At 41.8% G+C, this 22,937-nt stretch overlaps 1 protein-coding gene across 1 annotated transcript in view; it reads left to right on the top strand.

Moving 5' to 3' along the window:
* LOC115026262 (partitioning defective 3 homolog B-like) overlaps window positions 1-22,937 on the top strand; it is a 234,807-nt gene that overhangs the window by 126,427 nt on the left and 85,443 nt on the right. Inside the window, 6 exon segments of the mRNA XM_029459004.1 lie at window positions 1,688-1,793; window positions 2,682-2,806; window positions 6,745-6,789; window positions 16,987-17,202; window positions 20,812-20,904; window positions 20,907-21,033. Coding sequence (XP_029314864.1) covers window positions 1,688-1,793; window positions 2,682-2,806; window positions 6,745-6,789; window positions 16,987-17,202; window positions 20,812-20,904; window positions 20,907-21,033 — 712 coding nt within the window.

Below are 22,937 nucleotides of genomic sequence, written 5' to 3'. Positions count from 1 at the left end.
GTAAATTGTGCTTGGCTGGATTGTGTATCAAGTTGTCATAAAGTCGTTTATCAAGCAGACACAGCCATATCACTGAGCTGCATCTGCACATGTAGAGAAGCTGCAGATTCTTTTTCATCCTCTTTTTGTTCCCTTTTATTTCTCTTCATCCCACGACTTATCTTTCTCTCCATCTCCATCTAACTCTCTTGTCTTTCATCCACGCTAGTTTATTTTCCTCAAGACTTTCTGCCAGTGAAGCTCTCAAAAGAGTGAAGGTTTAACCCACTTTTAAAAAACGTATATGGAGTAGGTTTATTTAGAAAGAATAGTCTGGGTGTGGTTAAATCTTTCCTCCACCCATTGTTTGAGTATCATATGATCACATCCTGTAGACTTCAAAGATGGCTTAACATACCATGGCAGCTGTGGTCAGTGCAAAAACATTTATGGTATTTCCATTGGACACAGTCACCATTTTTCATCGGTTGGGGGGGAAAAACGTGTCAGGATATACTCAGAAAGTTCTCAAGTGTATAGTCGACTTTATCTCTCCTCATTCATATGCTCAATGTGTTTGACTCAGTCTCCATGCATGGCCCTGCGAAGCCGACGCTTGTGTTGGTTTGTGTGTGTAATGCTGTGTTCAGACCAAACGTGCTGCACATTTTCTGCCTCGTGTTTGTCGTGCAAGGATTGTTTATTCATGTTTCTTCAGACATTCAGCTGAATTAACCTTGTGAACTACAGAAGTCTGAACCTATAATACAAAGGTTTACTTGCAGTAAAGGTCTGAAAAGAATGCCGAAATAACTCCGTAATGATGCTGATTTGTAAAATGTCTGAAATCATGCTTGGTCAGGTCTGTCCGCAAAACAACAAGCAAACAACTTTTAAAATGCTTGTTTTCTTAATGGAGTTTGGCAGCGACATACACATAGATATCTATATACTGTCTAACGTATATGAACTCAACACTTAAGATCTTGATTATTGATGACAGGTGCCCACGAATGGCTACACCTTTTTCTCCCCCCACAACAAAAATCAGCTACGTCAGGAGAATCTCAACGATGATAGGCTTTTGCGACACACACATTTGCCTATGTCTCTTTGCGTCTGCGCATTGACTTTGTATGTAATCGCGGCGTGTGAGAAATGTGCTCCATGTTCGCTGTGAACACACCAGAAGAGTGCTGGCCAACTGCTTTTGGATGGGAATTCATGCCTAGCTTGTTCAGCCCCCTGTGTTCATCCAAATTGTAGTTTACTGACACTGTCTGCAGGTTATATCACCCAGTTGCTTTCTCTATTACCAAAACAACAGAAAACAGCAAAAGTAATCTTCTCCGTATCTGTACTTTATGCTTTACAGCAAACGTCTGCTCAGCTGTGCTTTGTTTTGTCAGCGTCACCTCCTTACACTCATCAGTGTCACGCTAGATTGAGAAGGAAGTGCATTGTACTGTATTGTGTTTTAGTAATGGGTGTTCTAAACACGTTTAGCATATGAATGGACAGTGGATAAATGTGTTTTGCTGTCGGAGAGAGGTTTTGGTATTTATTGTAACCAAAATGAATTCTGGTAAATCACTGCAGCTGTGCTCCAGAAAAGACGACCGTGGTTATTAGAAATCTTCCTGATTTGCTGCATCTTATCAACACTTCTCACATCCTTAATGCAGGTCTGTGTTTTTGTGCTTTTCAGCGACCAATGAGGGTTATTCTTACATGGACGAGGAAGAGGAGGCGGAGCTGTATGGACATGAGACAGAGTTCAGCAGCTCCACCCAACACTCCTATCTACACGAAAGGTGTGGTTGTGTATGTTTTTTCTTATAACGTTGCTACAGAAAACTTTACATGTGAATGATATGCAAATAAGAATAATACACCAGAACAAATGATAAAAGTAGAAACAATAATGTTATATAGTAGCATCCATCCATCCATCGTCTACCGCTTATCCGGGGTCGGGTTGCGGGGGCAGCAGCTCCAGTAGGGAACCCCAATCTTATCTTCCCTTCTCCGGGCCACATCCTACAGCTCCGACTGGGGGATCCTGAGGCGTTCCCAGACCAGTCGGTCATGACCCAGCCTTCATGACCATAGGTGAGGGTAGGAACGAAGATCGACCGGTAGATCGAGAGCTTTGCCTTCTGGCTCAGCTCTCTTTTCGTCACAATGGTGCAGTAAAGCGACTGCAGTACCGCCCCCGCTGCTCCGATTCTCCGGCCGATCTGTCGCTCCATCGTCCCCCTCACTCGCGAACAAGACCCTTATATAGGAGCAGTTAGAATAATATGATTAATGACTAAAACAATGATTTAAGTCATCTCATTTCGTCATGTCTCCTTTCATCAACTCTTTTCGATTAGTCTAGTTTGGTGTTTACTTTGAAAAGTTATGTTTAATTTGACATATAATGTTTCAAAAATGATTTGTTATGTGTGTCTTTTGCTGCCAAATATTTTGTAATTCGTTATTTTGAATTATGGCTTTGATTTTAATACAGTAAGCCAGTTTCAATTACATCAATCACTGGTGCTGGATCAGCATTCTGGTGTGCATGTTATCTGCAGGAGGGTCACGCAAAATGAATACATTTAGAAGATGAAATCAACTTCTAGTCTGCAAAGAATGTCATTTCCACAAGAGACAATGAGATTGTCTGTAGTGACTGTCTGATCTGTGTTTTTCAGGGAAAACTCTCACACCTCTAACGCGGCTCAGCCCCAGGCTCCTTCCCAGAACCAGCGGCAGTTCCAGCACGTAAAGGCCTCCAAGAGCATGGATCTGGGTACGACTCAGAACCAGCAACACACTGGTGGGGAGTTTTTTTCAGTTTATCTGCTCTGCATGGTGGCTGCATGCATCTTACCCTCAAAGAAATTCAAACATTCCTGCTGATGCATGGCTGCTGCTCCGACGGCATGCTCCTCAAAGCCACATGCAGACTGTACAACCACACACACACACTCACAGCTGCACACGCAGGTGGGGAAACATATATGCCTGTTGCATGATTTCTGAAAGTGGAGAGACAGTTGATTTTTTGTGGTTTTCTCTGTGACTCCCCCCCACCGCTCCAGTGGCTTGAGAACACTCTGATCTTACTGCAGGGATGTCAAGCTGTGACATTTTATCAAGTATAAATCTGCAGTCACCCAACTCCTCCCTCGCTTTATCCCTCAACGTTCATATATTTTACTAAATGTGTGGCTGCAAAATGAGAGCAATTTGTGTCGCAGGATTTGAATTCAGCTTCATTGTGATCTTTAGTTTATTTATGCGAAAAAGAAAAGATAAAAGAAGCTACATCTGAGGCTGTGTTTCCACTTTCCACATCAGCCTTGTCACCTGTTGCTCTCTGATTACTGATATTCTGAGGCGAGGATTCAGTGACATTTCAGTAATTGTTAAAAAGTCAACTTTAGAAATATGCGTATGTCTGTGCTCATGCATACATCTGTGTAATATGACAGTGGATGGTGCAGCACAACAAAAGCTTATTGTTTCAAATGTCACTTCCCTCAGTCCTCCTCCTCAAGCTGGTTCCTGTGTGTGTGTGTGTGTGTGTGTGTGTGTGTGTGTGTGTGTGTGTGTGTGTGTGTGTGTGTAGAAAATTAAACAAAGGAGCAGGAGACTATATTAATTGAATAACAAAGACATCCATTTGTACTACAAAGAGACTGACGGTATGGGCTGTACGTCTGTACATCTCCCCCTCTTTGCATTTCACACACGTGATCGTCACTGCACATGTGACAAACACATGAGGATTTAATTCATTAATTCATTTAAAGGTATGACGCTTTTTCATTGCCCAACAATGATGCAGCAGTAAGAACAGCTTATTGCGAAGTGTCGTGCTCACTTGTTTTTGTACTGAAAGCAGGGGAATAAGCTTTAGCTAAGGTTGAGATGTTGGTTTGTATCCAGAAATAGTTTTGAGGGGAGGCCCTTACATTTGGACTATAGCCTGAAATCCTGTCAGATCACCTCTGTCGTGTTTCTTATTCCCAGCCTGTCTGTCTGTATAAAGTTCAGCAGAACAGATTGCTCACACACAACAAACACGACCTGAATGCCGCAGCGATGAGCGTGTATATGTATTCAAACAAACTTCCTTTATGAAGGTCTAATCATAAAACATGGCAACATCCGCCTTTGATTCATAAGATGGTAGTAGAAGTAATCGTGACAGAGTGTTGTTTAGAACGATGTGGAAACCCTGCCTGCTCTGTGGCGATGTGAAGTGGCTGAGCTGCGACATCATGTCCATCGACAGAAGAAATGCTGCCAGCTATCTTCATAATCGTTAAAGTCATTTTTCATGCAAAAATGGCCGAATATATTGTTTCCTGCTTTACGGTTTGACTTTTTTACTACTTTACTTATTAAACTGAATATCTTTGTTGTTTTTTTGACTTAACCAAACCAGACATTTAAAGACATTAGCTTTGACTTTGTGGAACTGGCATGGACATTATTTACTATTTTTATAGACCAACCAATTAATCAAGAAAATAACCGGCAGATTAATGAAAGTAATAATTAATTGCAGCCTCTGACCTCTGACCTCTGGTTAATACGTACGTACGGGTCATAGGGGTCGTGTACAACGTAATTACAAAGTCCTGCTTTCATCAGCGCAGAATATTAACTATAAGTAGGTCGCTAATGAGGAAATAAAGTCCGTTAACTTGAGCATCAATTTGCAAATATTTCTTTGTCAGCATACTTGCTTCTGCGTTACCATATGGAAATCAGATGCTTCTCATTAGTACTGTATGGAAATGCTTGTCTTTCAAAATGCTATCAGCTCTGTCTGTGGTATATAAAGGACATTTCTGTCATGTGCAGTTCCTGCGTAACATTATTTATGATGAACTTTTTTTACGAACATAGACACAGATGCCACCATAAAGGTGAAGTGTTCTGTAAAATGTAAAGTTGGAGAGGCAGAATTACTCTAAAGATGCTTTGAAGTGCTAATTAACATGTTTGAAATCAGGCGGCATCGTTTGCATAGTTTGTGCGACTCCTCCATCTTGGAAAACACTGGCTGAGGGAAGCTGCATGTAAGGATACATGTAAAAACATCGTCCCTGACTTTATTTTAGATTATCTTGTTGGTGACATCGTCATGGAAACATAACTACACTTGTCCTTTTGCCATTGTTGTTTATGCAACAACAGGCCAGCAATGAGTTTGTTATTATTAGTTATTGTTTCCAGCATTTAATGTGTGTAAATACTGTGTCATCCAACTGCTGATAATAGTGTGTCATTACTGCACCAGATCATTTTAATCAGTGTCACAAAGGTTCTTTGTGCATCGTGAGAACTACATTTTAAATGTCATAACCAGCACCGTGTGTGTGTGTGTGTGTGTGTGTGTGTGTGTGTGTGTGTGTGTGTGTGTGTGTCTGTGTGTGTGTGTTTCTGTATAAAATGAATGAAAGAGACACAGAAGTCATTGTCAGCATTTCATCCATGGGTCAGTTACATAATTTAATTTTTATTTAATTTGTCCTTATTTCATTTCCAGCCCAATTAAAAATGTAAGAGTAATATAAGATTGTTTCCAGATAATGAACTTCCTCTCTCTCTCTCTCTCTCTCTCTCTCTCTCTCTCTCTCTCTCTCTCTCTCTCTCTCTCTCTCTCTCTCTCTCTCTGTCTCTTTCTCTCTCTCTCTCTCTCTCTCTCTCTCTCTCTCTCTCTCTCTCTCTCCTCTCTCTCTCTCTCTCTCTCCTCTCTCTCTCTCTCCCTCCCTCTCTCTCCATCTTTGTCTCTGTTTTTCTCTCTCTGCCTCCACCTCTGTCTGTCCTTCTCCGTGCCTCCAAGATTTGTTCTTAGTTTACATTCAGGTTCTTTCACCACACATATGAATAGCCGATTCTCTTACTCAATTTGGGATAAGGCTAAGTATGAAGTACATAATAGTAAGTATGTTAGTTCAAACTTAATTTTCTGAGAAAGTGACAGCCTGTGTGTGTGTGTGTGTGTGTAGCCCTGCCTAATAACATGCCTCTGACTGCGTCACACACAAGGAATCTACAGATCTGTTGACGTAGACACACACACACAGTGATCCACAAGCTACCGTGCTGCTGAAGCAGGCATGTGGATTCACCGCAGACATCAGACACACACGCAGCTAGAATTACACTTAGGGATTGGTTTTCATTAGAAAAGTATTTTGCTAAGAGAAGCCATGTTGCTGCTTGGTTTTTGTGGTCTGAGTGAGTGTATGTGTGTGTGTGTGTATTTGAATGCTACCAGTCAATGTGTTCCTTGTTGGCATTGGCCTCTTTGTGGTTTTAGGAAGGAGGGAGAACAAGAAGGACTGGGGGAGAGGCAGAAAGTGAAAGGAGGATTAACAAGGAGCAATGATGGAGAGAATGGTGATCAGAGGAGGCAAATAGGGAGGAGAACTCCGCTGGGTGAAATCTGTGTAACTGAAGCAAAAATGAAAACATTGAGAAGATAAGTGAGGGTAAAGGGCAGAAGGTGAACGGGATCGATTGAGGATACGTGGCAAAAAGAGAGAGAATGACAAATGAAGTGAGAGAGAAGAGAGGAAGGGAAATGACTTCAGTAGCAGTGAAGCTGGCAAAAAATGATGCTACTTCCGCTAACTTGTAAAGCTAGACAGAAAGAATAATAGAGAATGATGGTGAGAGAAGGAAAGGTTTTAGAGATAAGGGACATGTGGTAAGTGTGTGCATGTTTATTAACATGTGTTCCTGTTGTTTCAGTGGCAGATGAGAGCAACGTCGGATCCCTGCTTGGAAACACTGCAGGTGAGGCAAATACAGACCACCCACACCTGCACATAACCAAGTCATAGAGCATAGAGAGACACTGAAGCACGCACACACACCTTTTCACAGCGCTGCCTAATTCTCAAAGACAAAATGCTTTCCGAAGATGGCAAGAAAATAATGAAAAAGAGCGAAAGAAATACAAGTGCCAGACCAAAAAGGAAGAAGAAAGAAAAGTAATCAACAGAACCAAAGAAAACGGTTGCAATGACCTGAACAGAGGTATGTTTAAAAATGAAAGTAAGATGGTACACTTGCACACAGCCACCGTTTGTTGTGTGAGGAGAACCTGAAGAGGACGAGAGATTGCGGATCAGAATGAACACATATGCACAAATATATCCCATCTTCCCCCCCCCCCCCCTCTCCAGTTGCACTTGACTTTTACTCATGCAGGCCACCTCTTTTGTCTCCTATGTATTCGGCTCCTCTATACCTCCCTCTTGATATCTCGACAATTTGTCGGAAGTGCAAATGAAAGTAATATTTTCAGAAGGATTGGAGAGAGAAGAGAAGGACACACGTTGTTAATGAAACACGTAGACACGCTTCTTCTTAAGAACACCAGAGAAGAAGATAGGACACACTCATGTAAATGGAAAGCAAAAGAAAACAGAGATGACTGATGCTTCAAAACCCCCCCACCTTAGCCTGCACACACTTTTTCTTTTTTAAGTTTGAACATTAAAATGTTCACTTTGCCTTGAAGTCTCCCCTATTTCATTTGGAATGTAAGGACACTCTACCTCACTCCTCTTCATGTGTGTGTGTGTGTGTGTGTGTGTGTGTGTTGCTGTGTGCCACTTTATTGTTGCATTCTGCTGTACATGGTGGTATTGACTTTCATGTCCTGGGTCCATAGCCGTTCTAAAGGGAGCAAGCAAGGCGATATAAGGAGCATAATATATATGGAACACATATTTTGAACCCCTAATAAAACAAAAAAAGACTTTCATCTTCTTGTAAAGATGAGGGAAACTTTTGAGTTTTCACTTTCTCATCTTGGCTTTGGAGCTTAAGTGCAACTGTAGTCCAAAAAACGTGCTGTGTGAGCCAGAAGTTGGGACAGCAGTTAAATGTGTTCTGGACAAGATATAGTGATGTGAAAAGGAAGGCAGGGGAACATCTTGCAGAGGAAAAGAGGATTACTTCACAGGGATTGAAATGGTAAACATGGAGAGGTAAGGCTTTGTGGGAAGAAAAAAAAACACAACACATACTGTCGTGTCATAGACTCTGGTTACATATTCCTGTAGGTTTCCAAAACAAATCTTTTGATTGCCAGAAAACTGAATCCGTTGATGTTCTTGTCAGTTTCTATTAACTATGTGGACATCTGCACGGCCCTGCTCTCTGTCGGGGGGAAAAAGCAAAATGTAAAGACCTCGAATAACTATGAATGGCTTCCAGGTGTTACATGAAATCAGTCTCATTGTCAATGATGTTCCCTGGCGAGCTTTCTCATTGACGCAACTGAGTGAATGAAATAGAGAAAGGATTGGAAACACGGCCGGTGATTTGAGATGAATAGTACAGTATTGGAATAAAAAACATGTTGTTTGGCTACAATCGAATGAATATCCACCAAATGAGCACAATAAAAGCTGAAATACAGCATATTTAAATGGTCAAAACTAGATTTTGATACGCTGTACAAGATGTGGTCACAAGATTAAGAATTAATCCAGGACTCGCCATATTTGATTTTGTACAAATAACACATTTGTAATTACTAGAATTGTATTATTATTCAACGAGCAAACACCAAATGATACGCCCTGAAGCAGGAGTTTCATTTCCCCTGGGAGTGTTCACCCCTGTAACAGTTTTCCATTCTGTTTAGTTGCTACTGCAGCTTTGTAACATACGCCGCACATTTACTACTTGTTTTTGAAACGCCTATCTAGAAAAACAAACAGAACAAAAATCATTTATAATGTTTACCCCGACCTGTAACTCTATTTTTATTGACTGAAAGCTTGTACAGGGACAAACAAGTTTTGCTGACTGTTGCTTCCTCTGTTCTCACTGAAGTTGATCTGAATGTTAGGTCGCAGTGATATCTGAAAGTTGCCATGGGAAAGCTTCATCTGTAAAAATCTGATCATAGTTTCCAACCTTTTCCCGTCTTAACTGTGTTGTCCCCGCTAATAAGCCTCTTGAATATCCCTTTAAGGGTCTATTCCCTGTACCTGTTCCTGTTTTACAACACCACAGAGCCCAGAGAGCTGTTAAAGAGAGTGTGTGCCTGGCAAACGTGACCGTTTTTTTTTTTCCCCCAACCCACTTTCCTTAGCTCTAATGTATTTTTTATAAGTGAAATGCTTCCAACAACCCTGCGCTGAGACGTCAGACAGCTGCGTGGACTTCGGTGAGAGAGGGGCGGGCTCCCGGGAAGTGAGGAGTTTAAAGACAATGACTTCTGGGAAAGATTTTTCTTCCAGCAATGGTCTATTCCCCCCACACCCCAAGAAACCACACACACAAATGAAACTATTACCGTTATGGTAATGTTATGGTAATGGCCTCCATCATCCTGTGGAAAATGTGAACCTTGGAAGATTTCATATTATATTATAATTTTGCAGAATCTGAGATGCAAAGTGATGGAAATGGGAGATCATATTACAAAGTGTGTGTGTGTGTGTGTGTGTGTGTGTGTGTGTGTGTGTGTGTGTGTGTGTGTGTGTGTGTGTGTGTGCGTGTGTGGAAACCTTCCCTGAAAGTGAGCGGGTGTGTGTGACTGAGGGTGGTTTTTGGGACTAAATGCATTTCCTGTGTGTGGATGCTGCAGCTGAACACATTTTTGAAACTCCCTTCACTAAACTATAGTGGTCAGACATGCCTGACGTCTTAGTGGTGGCACAAATAAATAGGAGCGCAATCATTCCAGTAATAAATCAAATCAGCTGCGGAAGAGGAAACACGTGAACTGCGGTTACAGAGACAGAATGGATGCTTTAAAATACATTCTAATTAGAAATCATTCAAGTCCCTGTCATAATATACCGTATAGCTACACAGACGTAAACAGTGTCACGGTGGAAAACAGAATGTATCAGTCCATATCTTTCCTGAGTGCAGAGACTGATTCTCTCCTCACTTTAAGTAGGACAGTCAAACACACACTGCTGACGAGGCATAAAACAAACGGTTGCAGCTGTGTTTCTTTTACTGCATTTTCCTTTGGTGATGGGGACTGCCCGGAGCTCTTTGAGTGTGTGTGTGTGTGTGTGTGTGTGTGTGTGTGTGTGTGTGTGTGTGTGTGTGTGTGTGTGTGTGTGTGAGTGTGTGTGTGTGTGTGTGTGTGTGTGTGTGTGTGTGTGTGTGATGGCGTATGCATGTGTGTGTGTGTGTGTGTGTGTGTGTGTGTGTGTGTGTGTGTGTGTGTGTGTGTGTGTGTGTGTGTGTGAGTGTGTGTGTGAGTGTGTGTGTGTGTGTGTGTGTGTGTGTGTGTGATGGCGTATGCATGTGTGTGTCCTAGAATCAGAAGATGGGAGATGTTTCCAAGTGAAAATAAATGGTGAACAAGGAATATCCACAGGAAAGATGAAAAGCTTGCACTTCTAACAACGGGTCCTTAACTGTGTGTGAGATGGTTTAATAGACGTCCTAACACAGGTGCTTCCACTGGTAAAATAGTCTAAATTTTGTGCAATTCTTCTCATTCATCCAACTTGTGAGGACACGCTCCCATGCACAATCTAAAGCCACACACCCAAGTCAAGTTTTCTGTGCAGTAAAGTGGAATTACAACTGCCAAAATGCTCGTCTGCTTTTGTCGTAGTTTTCTGTTTTACTGTCTTTCTATTGCCTTACTGTGGTTCCTCCAACCCACTGCCATCTCTCTCTCTCTCTCTCTCTCTCTCTCTCTCTCTCTCTCTGCCTGTCTCTCTCTCTGCCTGTCTCTCTCTCTCTCCTCTCTCTCTCTCTATCTCTCTCGCCTCTCTCTCTCTCTCTCTCCTCTCTCTCTCTCTCTCTCTCTCTCTCTCTCTCTCTCTCTCTCTCTCTCTCTCTTTCTTGCCAACGCCATTCAGGCTTAGAGGCTGACAAACAGTCTGAGGAGCTTAGAATGAACAACATCTCTCTGAAAGTGTGTATGTGTGGGTGTGGGTGTCTGTGTGTGTGTGTGGGTGTGTGTGTGTGTGTGTCTCACAGGGGGCCGGTGTGATGCTGAGGCAGGCTGGTGCAGTCCATTGTCTGAATCTCTCCCTTGTGAAACTTTGACTTTGACTACAACAGTCACACACTGACAAGACTCTGCCAAAACTGCGTCTTTAGAGAGCCACATCTCTCTATATCCCCTTCTCTGTCTCTGTGATTTACTCTTCCTTTCTTTCATCTCTCTCTCTCTCTCTCGTTTTTAACCCCCCAAATTGTTATCTTTCCCTTTTTCATTGTGCCTTGGTCTCTCTAGCTCTTGCAGACTTTGCTGTGGGTTTAACCTGAACGCCACCTTGTTAGGCTGATGTGGATTGATGGATTAATGTGTCACAGGGAGAGCAGTGCATCTATTGTGTGTTCCCTACGTCTGCGTGGTGCTTGTGCATGTTAGCTAATGCTACGCAATGCCACCACACGTTAGCTCTAACAACCGTTTCAGACACATAATTCAAACTGCTGAAATAAGCAATCCTTGCTTCTCCATCCTTTGTACCATTTTACTTCTCTTCACGTGAACGTTTGCACCATTGATCTTGAATACCTTTTGCTGGTGCATGGGTTTTTTTCTGTTCAAGGTATCTACATCCGTCTGATGTGTTTAGCACACATTGACGTTTCTTTGTCTTTGTGTGTACTCCTGGCTGCCTCTCTCGTATATTGAATGCCCTTTGACCCCTCTCCATCTCCCGCAGTAAGCCAATAAAAGGTGAGCAGTAATCTGGAGATGGTCGCTGCTGTCGTTTCCTGCCTGGTACAGACATTTATCTCTATCAGCCTCTACACACTGATCACTGACAGCTACTGTACTGTATATTGTATGATGCTTGAGAGAGAGGGAAGCCATTTGTCTCTGTCCTGGACTAATCAGTCACATTCCCATTGATGGATTCGTTTTGGTTTTGTGTGTTTGTAAAAGTGTATGCTGGCTTGTGTGCAGGATAGATACTGTCTCTTGTAACTCTTGTCCACATCTCATACTACTGGACACTACACGTTAGCTCTTCAATGTTATACAAATATGATCGTGACTAATAATACATTCTTGCACTATGCAAACAATAATGATACTTCTTTAGTGACTGTTGTATTCAACCGTTGTTCAAGGTACACATCTCTGCGTGCACTGACACTCATGAGTGTACAATAGGCCAACAATAAGTATTGTGGGTTTTCCAGCAGGTGTAAGCACCGGGGTGTTTGATCAGTGAGTGTGTGTGTGTGTATTTACGTCTGTCCACAGCTATTCACGCATACTATTGGATCCGTCAGCCTAAGATTTTTTGTGATCGTTTATGACTGTATGCTCAAGGACCTCTCGTGGTTGCGGTGAGTCACAATCTTTGAATAAGTCATTGACTGTTGACTCCTCTCTCTTCTACGCAAGTGATCAACAGCTGCTTTAGTAGCTGAAGGCATTACAGGCAATCAGCTAGGCTAGAAACAAGCCTTACGTTGTCCATAGCAGCCCATATGTTGGGCTTTGTCATGGCTCAAAAACACACCTCCATAAAAAGGTTCCTTTTGTTGTTATGGGATATTTGCATTATAATTCAAAGTTGTTACTGTTCAGTGCAGCAGCGCCTGCGTTAAACTCAGAGGGAACCAGTAAATACTGACATGAGGCTGAGGATGATGTCACATGTTTTTACTATTTATGATGCCTGTTCAATTATTATGAAGCCCTGTGGGATAGCAAAAAACCTAATTTCATCTGCTGAGAGATTGAAACACATAACACACACACATATATACTATACAAGAAACTGTTGCTTACAGCAATGATCTTCCCTCCCCAGCCTAGGATATCTTACAGCGGATGCACAGATGCACACTCACACATACTCTCACTACACCTCGTATACATGTACACATGTTGGAGAAGGCCCATAATCATCTAAACACACACACACACACACACACACACACACAGAAAGCCATTTAAGAGCCATGACATTGCCTTCAGAATGTATTATGTAGAATTTGGTTCCCTCCATACATTTCCTGATTGCATTAAAATAATGGTTTGACAATGCTGTTTTCTTTTACGCTATGCATCCTACTATAGCGGCTGGGTTGGATGATGAAGTATTTTAGCTGTGATGTTGCATTTTTTCTCAAACTCTGGGCTGGAGACCGGGGGAACTTCCACTGATGTGAATGGCAAAGGATGGTGAGAGAAATCAAATTCTCCCCTTGGTAAAAAAAAAACAGACAAACAAACAAACAAACGGGGCCTGGGTGTGTACGATGTAAAAATAGAATACAGAAATGTAGTTGCATCTCCTTATGAGAGCTTCTAAAGTGTGCTTTGGTGTGCTCAAAGTTGGTGCTGCTGTTGAATCTGCTGGCTTTGCTGCTGCAGCCGGCTGCCAAAGCCGCTCCTTGGTGTAATTTTGACTTTCAAAGTAGCCCATTGCCTTCCTGCCAACACAATAGCCTTGGGATAGCTTGGCATTTCTCTCTCTTTTGTGTTTTGCTTTTCATTTTTTATTTCTTACTTAATTCTCTCCTACTCTCTCTATCTCTCTCTTGTTGTCACTCCCATCCTCTCTCTTTCACGCCCGGGCTCAGTATCTTTGTTTCTTTTTCTATAGCATCCTCTTTTGGTGTCTGTTTTTCTCTGCCAACCCCCCACTCTCGTATCCTCTCCCTCAAACCACTTTGCTACTCTTGTCTTGCTTGTCATCCTCCCTCTCTCTCTCTCTCTCTCTCCCTCCCTCTCTCTCTTTCTCTCTCTCTATCTCTCTCTCTCCTCTCTCTCCTCTCTCTCCCTCTCTCTCTCTCTCTCTCTCTCTCTCTCACTCTCTCTCCCCCCTCTCTCTCTCCTCTCTCTCCTCTCTCTCTCTCTCTCTCTCGCTCTCTCTCTCTCTCTCTCTCTCTCTCTCTCTCTCTCCCTCCGTCTCTCCCTCTATCTCTTTAAAAGCAGCTTAATTCTATCATCTTACAGTTGGACAGCAGTAATTACATTTATGACACAAATCCTGCTACTCACAGCAAAATACTTTGTGTGTACGAGAGACCGTGTGTGTGTGTGTGTGTGTGTGTGTGTGTGTGTGAGAGTGTGTGAGAGTGTGTGTGTGTGTGTGTGTGTGTTAGAGTATGTGGATGCATGCTCATCACCATGTGTGGTGGTATTTGTGTGTGTGTGTGTGCGTGTGTGTGGTTCATTCCCTGATAACCCAGCCCAGCACCACAAAGCTATTTATTAAAGTATTTATTTCTTCCTACTCCCCAGCACCCAGAGGTCACAGTCTGTGTACATACTGCGTGCTCTTCTGTGTTCGACTTCTTAAACTGACTGCAATTGCCCTCAAACTTTGTAGATTCCCAGTGGAAAATGCATCTTGACCCTGCATCCGTACACTGAATTTAAAATAGGAACATCACACGCATATTTTCATATGGAACGTATGCCATCTGCAGAAAGTGATGCGTGACTAAACACTGATGTGTACAAATCGAGGCACGTCTTTTGAGCCTAAATCTGCAGGATTATTAATTCATTGTAACTGTAATAAAAACGTCAGAGGCTGGTTTAACTTTGAGGCCTGTATTTTGAGAATGTTGTTGGCAACTGCAAACACTGTTGGCTTAAAGAGTTTGTGATTAGAGTGTGAATAAAAGAGAAGAATACATCAAAAGATCCTGGACAATTAATGTTTTGTCATGTTTTTAGTGGCCTTGGTTGACATGTTAATGGCAGCTCTAATCCACGGCCCTTAGAGTTTCCAAACTGTGGATTATATGTTCTTTAGAATACAGCCCACTCTCAGCCCTTGAATATATTGTTTGTTTTTACATAATGGTATGCCAAGTTATTGATCAAGACGGCTAGAAGAAAATATCTCGTTACAAAGAATAAAGCACAGTTGAAAGTTTAGAACTGGAGGCATTACGACTGTAGATAGTTGGCTTGATTTTGATTTGACTTTGTTTTAACTTCTGACATGCAGTGGGAGGCAAGTTTCATGTTAATGAAGTAAAGTGTGTATTTCACTGATGGCATAAAAACCTTGTGACCTTTTGACTTACAAAAGGTTTCCATTGTTGTGTAAGTGTTGTACTATCATTCAGACATGTAAGACATGTGACAGAACTATAAACAAACAAGACTTGTATGATATTTACTACTTCATGCATCAGGATTTCATGTGTTTATGGAAGTTAGTGTCACATGTCATGGCCTTTGTCCATCTCCTGTCCTAGCACCCGCCTTATATTATTACTTTAGATTATTATTACTCTTTGTTTGTGTGTGTGTGTGTGTGTGTGTGTGTGTGTGTGTGTGTGTGTGTGTGTGTGTGTGTGTTTGTTTACCGGTGGTTTAAAAAAAAAAGGTGGAAGTCACATCAGCCCTCTCATCTCCTCTGCTTTGAGAAAAACACACAAGCATACAGACACACACATTCTCTCTATCTCTCTATCTCTCTCTCCCTTCTCTCGCTTTCTCTCTCACACACACACACTCACACACTCACACGCACACCCTCACACACTCACACAGGTTTGTGTATAGGGAATCATTAGCTAAAGTGATGCAGGTTTTGCTATCATGAATCACAGTGGCATCATATCGACAAGCCAGGGCCAGCGAGGAATCCAGAATGTGTGTGTGTGTGTGTGTGTGTGTGTGTATGAGTGTGTAAGGATTGCCAGTATTTTGAGCTGGCAGCAAGCCCAGCCTTCCTCCCTTCTTCCCCATTTTTCTCTGCCACCGCGGTATTCCCCTGAGGAAACTTAATTTGCTCTTTGCCTGTCACTGTTCCCTCCCATCCCTTCTCTCCCCACCATCGGTGTCTCCCCGTTTCAAGTGGCACACAGTGACAAACCAAATTGGATGCACACATTACCTTCTCTCCCTCTTTTGTTTTACAATCTACAGTCGTCACACGAGGTGGGAACCTCACAGTGGGCTTGAGGCTGAACTTGCACACTCAGCGTGTCATTAGCTCTGGCTGGGTTTCTGCAACAGGATCGCATTAATTGCTCGATAGTCTGCTTAAAGCAAAACATGCTTTTTACACCACGTGTTAACTATACATACTGCGAAACCCTGAAGCTTCACTACATGTCTAATCTTTACCTCACTCTCCCTTGAATACCTCCACCGACACTCTGTCTTCTCATCCATCGCTCTCCTCTTCATCATCCTTCCTGCTGGATCCCTCCCTCCCTCAGTAATACCTCTCATGGTGTACTTGTGGTGATGGATGGAGAACCAGTAACAGTGAAGCAGATCTCACATCCATCACAAACTCAACAACAGCATAGTTAACTGCATCACTGTTTTTCTTTCCCCTTGGCTCTGCTCTCCAGAGTTCAGCAATGTCGTGGTCATTTTGGCTCTGAGCCAGTGTCTCCGCAGGCTTTTTAAACCAATCAGAGCAATGCACAGCTGGGTAAACCTATTTCATCAGACCTGGACACTATACATGCTTATCAGGTTGTATTTGTATTAGTAGCAACACAGGGTTTCCCACAGATCCTTGAAAGGTCTAAAAATGCATTGAATTAATTAATCTAAAAAGAAGGCCTTGATCGGTATTAAAATGTCTTAAATCACTCTTTCAAAAGTCTTAAAAATTGCAAGACATAAGTGGTAGGATTTATTAAATATTATATTTCTAACGTTGCATTGTAATATCCCAAAATGATTGTTAACATCTATTTCAAAATTTCAAATTGCTCTTAAATAAGTGGCATTAAGAGTCTTAAAATGTCTTAAAACTAACTTGCCTTAAACTTAAGGAACACCGGACCGCACATGGTTATAATGAAACTTGTATCCATCTTGTTAACTATAGTGTTCAATAAAGTATAGATATTAAATGTTAGCTCTGGCCGCATGAGTCATTTTATTATTTTGGCATTCTGATGGTCTCAAATGAGGTGCCAAAACCATACCACTGCAAGTCTCCTGTAGTCCAAGCTAAACAAAGCCAGCTGGCAGAACGTCACTCTTATCCTGTCTCACCTTGTCTTGGTTTTTCCGTCTCTCTCTGTCCCCCCCAGCTCCGTCAACTCCTGTGGAGCTTGGCCCTACGCTCGGCTTAAAGAAGTCCAGTTCCTTGGAGAGTCTCCAGACAGCCATGTCAGAGGTTAACAGGAAAAACGAACTCCTCCCCTTCCACCGACCTCGCCCAAATATGGTCAGAGGAAGAGGCTGCAACGAGAGTTTCCGAGCAGCTATTGATAAATCCTACGATGGGCCTCCTGAAGATGATGATGGTAAGCGATGAAGAGGGTGCATTAAGTGGGGGACTTTTGTGTGTTTTTTCTTCTTGTGCTGTATGTATACAAACACTCAGTCTGTAAGTTCTATTGATGTCTCAGAAACAGGGAGAAGACGATGCTGTTTTTAGTTAGAGACAAAGATATTTCAACACTGAAGCCACACCCCTATCAGTGATGTCACAGTAGCTGTCTTTCCTCCAAAAATGCCTCAGTGATTTTTCTTCCATGGTGATTGATGAATACTCTATTTTCATTGTGTTCCCAATAAGAACCTCCTTTACTATATTGAAAAGCCACTGGTGAGCTCAGCAGTTTAGGTCCGTTACTGTCAATTCTGATTAGTTTAGCAAAGAGCAACCCAGAACTTAAAAAGCAAATCAAGACTAGGGCATAGCCGAACGAAGAACACCATGCCTCAAAGTGTCAACGTGTATGAAGCTAAGCAGCAGCATCGCCTTACAATACGTGATTGAATTCAGATCCGGGCTTTTAGCTTTAAATATTTATCCGGGAGCTGAATGGTGGCTGCTTGCTTCTTTTTTTTTTACTCTGTGCCGTTGCAGTTCAATTCCCAGCTGTGGGTTATTAGCAGCGAGCTCTTATCAGTCACCACCAGAGTAATGAGTCAGGCTGTTTCAGATCACTACATTCACACAGGATAGGTCTAATAGGGCATGTCAACACCACGCACACGCAGCGGCCGCATCTGTCACCGTCCTTCTTAATGTTCACACTTTGAGAGCTGTTGTTAATTGACAGAGAACAGGGAGTCTGAAGTCTCTCTCTGTCTCTCTGTCTCTGTGTCTCTGTCTCCTGTGTCTCTGTCTCTCTGTCTCTCTGTCCTCTCGTGTGCTCTCTGTCTCTGTGTCTCGGTCTCTGTCTCTGTCTCTGTCTCTCTGTGTCCTCTCCTGTCTCTGTGTCTCTTCTGTTCTCTGTCTCGCTATCTCTGTCTCTCTGTAGTCATCTGTCTCTCTCTGTTCTCTTCTCTCTGTCTCTCTCTGGGGGTCCTCTGGCTCTCTCTGCGTATCTGTGTCCTCTCTCTGTCTCTCTGTCGTGCTCTGTGTCTTCTGTGTCTCTCTCTGCGTCTCTGTGTCTCTCTCTGTCTCTCTGTCTCTCTGCGTCTCTGTGTCTCTCTCTGTCTCTCTGTCTCTCTGTGTCTCTGTGTCTCTCTCTGCGTCTCTGTGTCTCTCTCTGTATCTCTGTCTCTCTCTCTCTCTGTCTGTCTCTCTCTCTCTCTCTCTCTGTCTGTCTCTCTCTCTCTCTCTCTCTCTCTCTCTCTCTCTCTCTCTCTCTCTGTCTCTCTCTTTCTCTATCTCTGTCTCTCTGTCTTTCTTTCACTCTGTCTCTCTGTCTTGCTCTGTTTCTGTCTCTCTCTCTCTCTCTCTCTCTCTCTCCTCTCTGTCTCTCTGTGTTCTTGTGTCTCTTCTTGCGTCTCTGTGTCTCTCTCTGTATCTCTGTCTCTCTGTCTGTCTCTCTCTTCTCTCTCTCTCTCTCTCTCTCTCTCGTCTCTCTGTCTTTCTTTCACTCTGTCTCTCTGTATTGCTCTGTTTCTGTCTCTCTCTCTCTCTCTCTCTCTCTCTCTCTCTCTCTGTCTATCTCTCTGTCTCTCTCTTTCTCTATCTCTGTCTATCTCTTTCTCTATCTCTGTCTCTCTGTCTATCTCTTTCTCTATCTCTGTCTCTCTGTCTCTCTCTTTCTCTATCTCTGTCTATCTCTTTCTCTATCTCTGTCTGTCTCTCTGTCTCTCTCTTTCTCTATCTCTGTCTCTCTGTCTTTCTTTCACTCTGTCTCTCTCTGTCTCTTGCTCTTCAATTGCTCACCATCTACCATCCGTCAGTTTTTGAGAGGTGGATCAGCAGTTGGACCTTTAGACCACTGGTGATCAGGAAGGCACACACTGCTAACATGTTGATAGTATAAGTGCAAAGTGAATATTTAGTCAGGGTTCATGTGTATCTGGTGTATTGTGTGGGATCCCGAGCTGAATCCAGCTAATACCACAGCGCTTCTCAATTTCCAGTGAATTTAGTTGTCAGGAGGAATATTCAACAGAGGCTTGGAGTCATTGGCTTTTTTCATATGTTGTGCTACATTATAATTTTTTCTTTATTTTGTACTTCTTCTGTTTCCTTCTTCACACACCATCCCTGTGAGTGACGTTATGGGGAATTCTGTGCCGTCAAAGAGTAAATAAGACACACACCTGTCACGTCTCGACAGCAATGGTTGCCACTGGCAATCATTTTGAGAAATTGGCAACCAATTATGGATGGCAACCACTTTGGGGATGGAAAACAGTACAACATGTTCCCCAAAAGCTCTTCATTTTGAATATTGTTGCATTAGTGAAATTTAAATATTGCGGTTATTCAATTTTGAAGGCTCTGTGAAGAACATGACAGCAGCTGTGCTACCGGTGTTTAGTATTGCAAGAACTGAGGGTGGACACATTAACTGATACTTACATTCATTCAAATTCTAGTATTAGATAAAACACAAACTACAAATGACCTTGTTCGCTGACATATTTACTGCATAGTATCTTTATTATTAAAAATACAATGCTAAAAATGGCAACCATGTTTTCAGTTTCGGCAACCAAACGCTGATACCTTGTTGCCAGCCTGGCAACCACTTTTATAAGTTAGTGTTGAGCCCTAACTGACTTGGCAAAGTACACACTATTAAATATTCTAAGAGAGTGTTCAGCGTAGCGCTGGCTAAATATGACATAACATGATGAAGATGTCACACCATCGGTGTTGGCCGCAATTCTTCTGATGTTTATTGTTCATTGATGTTTAGCTTGCCCTACACATCAGAAGAAATTACTACTGACAGGTTGCTGCAACACACACACACACACACACACACACACACACACACACACACACACACACACACACAAACATACAAACACAATTACATTTCGGTTGCTAGACAGCCTTTGTAATTAAGTCTGAAGTGAATATCCACACAAAGTAAAATCTCAATTGAAGTAACTAATTTGTTTTGGTTATCTCATAAAATCTGACAAGTGGTGTGTGTATGTGTCTGTGTGTGTGTGTGTGTGTGTGTGTGTGTGTGTGTGTGTGTGTGTGTGTCTGATCATTGTCATTCAAGGCCAGGCCTCCAGTTAGTCGAAGAAGTAATGAGGCATCACAGTTTATGCTTTGAACATTTTCGCTTTCTTATTTCTAAGAGTTAATTAATTCACTGTAAAGTTAATAAATCTGCCATGGAGATGTTGAGGAGAGAAGATTTAATGTTATTTGCCTTCGTGTATATGGGCTGTTCATTTGTGGTATATTGTTGTTTCTTTCTGTTTATATGCGTGGTTGTGTTGTATCGTTATATGTGGTCTTTACTGCGTTGTGTTATGCTGTGAGACTTTGCAAATGATTCTTGTTTTTACTGCTGTAATGAGTCACTCTGGCAAAGAGCTTTAGCTTAATGCCTGAACTCCATTGTTCTGTGCAATTGGAACCCACTCTTTAAAGAACTCACTTCTTCTCCATGTTAACTTGGATATTGGATCACAGCGATGGTTCTTGGCATTGCTGACGACTCAGCATTATGTTAATGCTAATCTATTCCCTCCAGATGACGGCTCGGAGCCGAGTTCAGGCCGGGACACCCCTGCAAGTTGTTCCTCCCGCCAGGGAGCGGGGGATCGGACAGAGGAGAAAGGCAAAAAGACAAGAAAAAGAAACCGAAAACAAAGAAAAAGGAAAAGAACAAGGGGAAAGAGAAAGAGAAAAAGAAAACAGAGGAGCCTGAAGAGACGGAGAAGAAGAGCAAGAAAATAGGCTTCGGCCTGCTGAGGTCAGTAACTGTGTGTGTATGTGTGTGTGAGAGAGGGAGGGAGAAAGAGAGAGAGAGAGTGTGTATGTACAGGATGGCAGATACAGTACTTTCACTAGCTGGTGAAATCCCTTGTATCCATCGTGTCATGTTTTAAATCATTTTCATTTTAGCGTGTATTTGAGGCTCATTTTGTCACATTTCTAATCAGAAATATCATATCCAGGTGCACACAATTAATATATTTGGTATAAGCTCAACATGTGTTTTAATCTTTTTAAATAAATAGTGTGTTTTAATGCTGTTGATGAGGTCGACAGTGACACACAACTGACTGCTCAGATGAGCTGACCTGTTAACATGAGATCACAGTCTGTACTGTGTTAGTGTAACAACCTGTAATCCTGCCTTTATTTCAATCAGATAATCCGTCATCAACAAAACGTCATTCTGTCAATAGGGACACTTACATTAGCTCACTTCATGCATTCACATCAGACAAAACTAACCTTTAAACATGAACACTGAGCTCTTTTTTTCCCCTCATGAAACACTATAAATTGCTCCGAGGCGCACAAAGACCACTCTAAGAGCGCCTGCCACAATTTCCTTAAGAGGTGCTGGAAATAATCTGTCAGAACTATTTCATGTGATTAACTTTAACACTATATCTTCCAGTGTGAATGGGACATTTAAGTTGACACAGCATGAATGGGGCAAAGTGTTTCAATGAACAGTTTGTACTTTCTACCTTTAATTGCTATCAGTTCTTTTCACCCTGGTTGTTTGTGAAATGGGATTTCACATGACCATTACATAGATACACATCTTTAGAAAAACACGCAGCCTTTCAAAAAGCACTCACAAAAGCATTCTGTGTGAACCAGAACACAGAAAAACACTTCCAGATTTCAAAATCGGATTTTTATCACAATGATTATATCACAGAGCTGTGTGTTATTTAAAGTAAAATATTAGGCCATTAGATTAATATGCACTAATTTTCTTTGATTTATTAGGCTCAGTGCTATTTCCACCTTCTTCTTCAACTCTTTTCTACCTTGTTTAGCTCAGTCTCACTTCAGTGTGCTTTCTCTCTCTCATAGCCATAGTATTTATATCGTCATTAATAAGAGTTGTTCTCATGGGGAGCAGAAATATTCCTTTTATGGTGTTAAAAGGGCGTCCTTCGTCATGCAGTGTGTAAATGGCCTGTTCTTAATTATGTCAATTCAATGTTGTATTTAAAGAGAACATTTAGATAAAGGGTGTGTACTGTGCAGTATGTTCCTTCCTTCTTCACCCACTTATTGTATTGGTAGTTTACATTTACACCCACAGTACCTACCTGCTTATCTACCAGCCTCCATGTTTGTCAATCCCTCCTCCTACAATGCACAATATGCAGGTTGTATGAAAGAAAACTAAATTCAGCGTCAGTTTAATTTCATGGTCTTTAGAGTTTAAATAACATTTACTGTTTATATCTTTATAATGCCTCAAAGGGTAGAGAGACCTTGCAACATGGAAGAAAGTCCCTGGTCATTTGAACTTGATAAAGGGTCAGTTCACACAAATCTTAAAATACCTCCGTAGATGTCCCTAACAATATTTGTCATTGAAAACTGTTTTCTACCACTGATTATAAAATAGTAAATAAATGAAAACCATCCAGAGCAAACTGTTCTTTCTATTAAAATACTTTTTTAAATTACGTTTTGCCATGCTTTGAGCATCACAAATGTAATCCTGTTTAACTCCAAAAGACCACTGTTGACTTACTTTTTTTTTCTAAAGTGCATTATTAACACATTAATAAGACATGATAATTCATTATAAGGCTTTATAAAACTCTTAATAAATGTCTATAATCATGCTTGACGATGTATAACAAGGTTTATTAAGTATTATAAGTGGTGGACATT

This window comes from Cottoperca gobio, chromosome 21 (assembly GCF_900634415.1).
Source record: "Cottoperca gobio chromosome 21, fCotGob3.1, whole genome shotgun sequence".
Lineage (NCBI taxonomy): Eukaryota > Metazoa > Chordata > Actinopteri > Perciformes > Bovichtidae > Cottoperca > Cottoperca gobio.
Note: the sequence above shows the minus strand (reverse complement) of the source record. Positions and strands in the feature narration are given on the sequence as shown.